Source organism: Triturus cristatus, chromosome 10, assembly GCF_964204655.1.
Source record: "Triturus cristatus chromosome 10, aTriCri1.1, whole genome shotgun sequence".
NCBI lineage: Eukaryota > Metazoa > Chordata > Amphibia > Caudata > Salamandridae > Triturus > Triturus cristatus.
In genome coordinates, this window is record NC_140593.1 from 534,540,238 (window position 1) to 534,546,462 (window position 6,225).

At 43.3% G+C, this 6,225-nt stretch overlaps 1 protein-coding gene across 1 annotated transcript in view; it reads right to left on the minus strand.

Annotated features, from left to right (window-relative positions):
• ACTR3B (actin related protein 3B) overlaps positions 1-4,919 on the minus strand; it is a 490,971-nt gene extending 486,052 nt beyond the window's left edge. The window contains exon 1 of the mRNA XM_085632001.1: positions 4,672-4,919. Within this exon, the coding sequence (XP_085488127.1) occupies positions 4,672-4,715 (44 nt within the window). The 5' untranslated portion in view covers positions 4,716-4,919. The remainder of the gene's footprint in view (positions 1-4,671) is intronic.
• Positions 4,920-6,225: the final 1,306 nt, after the last annotated feature.

The window sequence follows — 6,225 nt, forward strand, 5'->3', positions numbered from 1 at the left end:
TAAAACAGGATCTCAACATCAACTCTAAAGGATACTGTGTTAATAAACTTCTGAGAGATCTGGTATTGAAGCATTTATTGTAATTATTTTTCTCCAGAGGCTTCCAAAATGTACTACCACATGCGTTTCTGATGAAAATAAAAAGCGATGGGCGGATTGCTTAAATTATTCTCAGCCACTAGTAATTACTTGGGGCCGCCAACTAGCCCATCATTTTTTGGTCACTGGAGCACCTCAGGCATGAACCAGCCACATTCTTATCAGTCTTGAGCCCGCTCCAGTATGAGTTGTCGACCCATATTGCCAGGATAGATCTCCGCTGAAAGGGAACACAATCAACCGCAGATCGGTTTCTGACTATTTGGGCCTCATCAGTAGGGTGAGCATGGGTCCCAGGCCTTTTTTTACCCATGTCACTTAGGGTGTTGCATTGAGGGGAAACAATCTGATAGGTGCATTGCTTGAATTAATCTCAGCCAATGGTAATCACTCTGTGCCACAATCCAGTCCATCTTCTGAGTTTTTATTACCCATATGAATATAGAAATGCGTTTTGATGTGCATTACTACCTTGCAAGACCAAGCAAAAAAGTGATGTGTCTCATGCGTGGTATTTGATCGGGTGTCTTTGAAGAGCACTAGAGGTTATTTGGTGGGTTTTCTGATCTTGTGAACTGTGAGAGACTTAGCAGCAAAGAGCTGTGGTTAGACAAACCCAAAAGATTGTTAGTCTGTGTGCATTTCTTTCCTTTTACATGCGGATTTATGTGTGTGATGGATACCTGTAGGTGTTTCACTGTGTATCTGCACTTCATCATTTATGTGTGTGTGTGTGTGTGTGTTGCCTGAGTTTTTTGTATATTCTTTGCATGCACTTTGGAAAAGCTGCACCTATTGGTATTGCTAATGCTTGCCAATACCATTGACTCTATTCATGTTGTTTGTGCTCCTAGTACTGCCTTTCTTTTTACTCGACTTGATTTGTTCTTGATAATATATGTTCCCAGACCTATTAATAATTATCTTTTTAGGTCGAGCCTGGGCAGTGCATGCGCTGCTCTGCAAGGCATGCTGTAGTCGAGTATAGACTTGAAGCCCTGCCCACTCTCATATTTTTCATTGGCTTTTGTCATTATCCTTTGTCAATGCTGGCTTCTGATTCGTTAATAGGCTTGTTAGTCCCTCCTTAGTATCACCTTGTCTTCGTTTGTAACGTCCCATGAGTACTTGCCCTTTTACTTCTGTTGTTACACGGTATGTCTTATTTAGTCCATCAGCACTATTTTCTTTAATGGGTTTCTCCTACTGATGGCACAACATGCTTTCCTGTAACATTCAGCGCGCCATGCGTGCTTTGACTTTCCAAGCATCCCGGGACAATGGCGGCCGAGGTCTCGCATTTACAAGAGTTTGAGCTATTGACATTGTAAATGACAATGCCTTTTATTTATGTTAGTTATCAAAACACATAAATTAAAGGCATTATCATTTGAAAAGCCAATAGCTTAAACTATCGCAAATGCGAGACCTATTGCAATGTAAATGCTTGTTACTTCTGTTGTTACACTGTATGTTTATTTAGTCTGTAAGCACTATTTTTTTTTATGAGTTTCTGGTATTCAGGCTCGATGTGCTTTCCTGCAACATTCAGTGTGCCATGCGCGCTTTCACTTTCAAAGCAGCCTCGGGCAATTGTTGCCGCTACTTTGCAATGAAATAGGTCTCACATTTATCAGAGTTTGAGCTATTGGTATTATAAATGATAATAGTTTAAACTCTTTTTTTTTGTGGTTAAAGCGCCCTATACAGCGCTTTGCTTTAAAGGTGACCGTGCCGCTTTCTTTAGACGCGGCTCAACTAAAGAAAGGGACGTGGCCGACATCAACATGAAAGTGCGGCATGGGTCGCTTTTCCAAAAATTGCATTTGCAATGTGAAAGGTCTCGCATTTGCGAGAGTTTAAGCTAGTGGCATTGTCATTTACAATGCCAATAGCTCAAACTCTCGTAAATGCGAGACCTATTGCATAGCAAATGCTTGTTATTTTTTCCAGTTTAAGCAACGCAGGGTTTGTGTACAGAAGACTGGTATTCCAGTGCTAAATTTGTAACAAAAACAAAGAGTCCTATCGAATTACTCCTTTTGTTTACAACAGAGGTGATCCAGCCGAGAAGAGTCCAGTGAGCGGGCCTAAGTGAATGCAATTCTCCTGCTGCCCCCCAATCTCTGCAGATCACAGGCCAGTCTGCTATCCATGGTCTGCAGACTCCTTGCTAGAAGGAGCGAGTCTGGTCGGGAAGTATGACAAGGCTGGATGGGAACTTGCCACACTAGCGAAGAGGACAAACAGCTCAGGCAAGGCTGCTCAGGCCCTGGCCTTGTCACAGGCGCAGGCAGGGCAGTACTGCGGGTCAAGGCAGTAGCAGCTAGGCATATCAGACTGAGATGCGCACTTCGGGGTTTCAAATCCATATGGAATATTAAAAATAAATAAAAAGGTGCGAAGGTCCAACATGCCGACAACATTTATGTGATGACAGCTATACGCCAGGTCCTGGTCAGGGCCCAAAGGTACAGAACAGACAGCAACCCAGCAGCCTGTGACTTTAGATCAGGTCTCTTGCCTGCACAATGATACAAAGAGTGAGGGTGGGCAAAAAAAAAGTGGCAGGCCACCCACCGCCACCCACCGGCTCAAATTAAGTACTGGGTATTAAGCAGACATGCCACTTCAGCTGAATGGTTCTGTCAACCATACTTGGCATTCAGAGCTTCAGCGTCACATGACCTTTGACAAATGTTTGTCACTGTTCTAGGCAGAAACATTTCCTTGAAATTGCTGGTTTGTAACTATTAACACTCTGGAGAAGTTTCAGTTTCAAACGTGTGAGCTAGTACTGAAGCCCACACCTACAGGCTCTGACTGGGAGCTCACTAGAAAGCTGGGCGGTCTGCAAAGTGCAAACTAATATAATCTCTTTTATCAAAGCATACACTGGCCACCCCCAGCAGAGACTCACACTCCTGCAACCCGAGGCAATGCACTATTTATAGAGTTTTCTATGGCGGGGATCCATTGAAACATGAGCATGACGGCAGTGTCAGAGTTTACTCGTGGTTTGTTGTTTGCTGATGTAATAACAATAAGAGTGAGAAGTATAATAATTGTAATAATAGCTGTTCAATGTGAAAGGTTCACTGTCCTTTAGACCAGTGTTTCCCAAACTGGGGTCCGTGGCACATTCCCAGGGGGTCCGCAGGCAGCAGTTTTAAAAGCACTGCAAAGTTCCTTGTACACTTAGCAGTTTTCCAGCAACTATAAAAGTGTCAAGAAAATGCCAGTGATTAATATACCTGCTGGTGAGAGATCAGAGTTTTGTGGCAGCTTTGACTTATCTAATGTGACACAGAGTGTTAATATGCCTACTGCAAAGAACGTGTACAATGCATGTTAAAAAACAGTATTTTATGTGCGTATGTCAGTGGGTTACTGATTTTGCCACAGAGATTCTTTTGTCACTGTTCAATTCATAAGGGGCAATCGTAATCTAGCAGTGTCCTATAAACTGTCATCAAAGAGCTGCTTGCAAACTGCATGGTAAAAGTTAGCAACATATGTTTATTCCCAGTCTATCATTATCCTGATGCTGCTATGTTCCCACTTCCTGCACATGAACAATTTTGTAATGCCGTTTTGTCACTTCTATGTGTGCTGCCTAATGCAGCACACATGGAAGTTACAAAACGTCATTTTTATTAAAGATTGTTTGTGTGCAGGGAAGGGCCACCTTCCTGAACATAAACAATCAAAGGTGTTTTGCTTTTTCCGTTGGGAAAACACAAAAACGAGAAGAAATAAGGCATTTTGCCAAGTTAAGACCAGGTTTTTCATGGTCTTAATTTTGGTGCTATCTCCTATTTAAGCTGCCCTTGTAAATAGAGGGCAGCGTCAAAATCAATGGGTGAAAGGGGTCTTATTTACAAAGCAGTGTTAAGCCACAATAAGTGGCTTAACGCTGCCTTGTAAATAAGGCAAAGCCCCTATTGCCACAGGAAAAAAAAGTGACGTTCCCATGGCGATAGGAACTTAAATATGCCCCTAAAATCCTTAGTAATTCGAGTATTTGTTTTGTGTGCACACGGGGGTTTATTTTTTTCTAATTACTGTTTTAATGTTTGAAATTTAAATCCTACAAATTGCTTGGGGGTCCCCGGCTTCCAGTGGGGACTCAAGGGGGGTCCTCAGGAGTCAAAAGTTTGGGAACCACTGCTTTATACCTCAAAACGCTGTTAAAAGTGGAAACAATATAGCATTTTGTGTGACAAGCTCTCGCGAATGTTCATGGAGCGAAAATTACATTGTAACCATAGAGATGTCATACTGAATACACAATGTTGCTAGTTGGTTTTTAAGATCTGGATTCTTGAGCAGTAGCCTTCCAAAATGCAGTGCCATTTCAAAACAAGAAGCATTACTAAACCAGAAAATAAAAGCAGCTCTCCTGTTTTCTCAGTTCAAATAGGCTATTACCATATTTTCGACACACTTTCTGCAATTTACACATTAACAAAAGATATTTCATTGAAAGAAATATTTAGCTCAAGTTGTATCTGTACGTTTACGTCACTCTTTTTGATCAGTGAAAAATCGGTGCCCGTCAGAAACACTTACCCGGTGCCCCAGTCTATTACACATGGAGGTAATCGTCCAGCCATGCTAGGAAAGGGCTATGCACTTCCAATTATCTTTGCCGGATTTGCGAAAAAAGGAAAGGGGTTAAGTCCCAGCAGCCCACGGCTCTAAAAAAGTATTTCTTGACCTTTCGTGGTCGCAGGACAATCAGCAGCGCGAGCCCATGGAGAACGAGAGAGCAGAGCTGCTGCTGCCTGCACGAGACACGGCTGCAGCCGGCTTGACAGGCAGCAGCAGCGGCGGCGCTCACGCGCTGCTGACAGCTGAGCCTGTGCTCCTTGGTACACAGAGGGGGTTCCCAGAACCCGGAAGTGCCATCCCTCAGCTTCCGCTGACTCTGGGAAGAGTTGCAACCTTTGAAGATACTTCAAGTGCTTATAACATCACATACGGCAGCTGACTTCAGTGCCAGGTTTTCTTTAAACAGAATGTTTGCTGTCCGAGTTATGTCCAAAAGAGATTACCAAACGTGAAAACTACAGGGCGCTGTCCACAGCCGACACAGTATTCGTTGTGTATAAAGGAGCTTTTGTGTGACAGGTGTGTGCTTAGAATAGTTGCCACTTTTGAAAGGGATTTCGCTTTGTCTGTGTTTTATCAATATAGGTGGGATTTATATTTCAAGGCCAGTGAAAAGATTGGGGAAATGAGTAAAACGTAGTGTTTTCGCTTTTGAAAAAATAAAGTTAAAACAGCAAAGACATGTAAAAATACTGCAAATGTTTTGTAGACATGACCCTAAATTATTCCTGAACGATTATTCAAGCAGAGAGCAGAATTTCCATGATAAAAAAGAATGCCTAGGATATTACCGAAACCCCTACTGAATGAAGTATCTGCCTCTGACCCTTGCTGAATCTAAAAACAAGATGAAATGGCTGGTATTTTTCCCATGAAAACGAAGCAAACATATATCAAACCATGCTGCCTTAAAGGTGAACCCAGAAAACACACCCTTACATAAATTCTCCCCTCTAACCAGCTCTCCTAAATTATCATCCACTTGGGCACACCTGTCCTCCTCCACCTTTGGGCCAACCAGCCAACTGACGTTACATCATCTATCTGTCCAATAGCCTCATGTAGAGGTCCTTCTCAACCTTTCTGGCCCTACCAGCCCTCTGTCTCCTTGGGACTTATTCCCTCTCCCTCTCATCTTGGACATCACTGTGCCTGTTTGATCTCTTAGCACGTACAGGTCGTCCTTTTCCCCCCTGTTTTTTTTTTTTTGCATATTTATATAGCGCGAACTCGACCAGAAGGTATTGGAGCGCTATACATAGCACCGTATTTACATTACACATTCAGGCACGGGGAGATTAAGTGATTTGCCCAGAATCACATGATGTGGACGCAACCTCGAGGCTCGAACCCTGGTTTCCTGCACCAGAGGCGGCAGCGCAGCCGACGGACCACATCCTCTCATACTAATGCACCTTCCCCCACTAAACCATTCCAGAGTCTCAGCACCCCTTACTCACAGCCCCACGCTAACAGATGAGGTCCTTCGTGCTCTCCCCACAGCCCACAAAA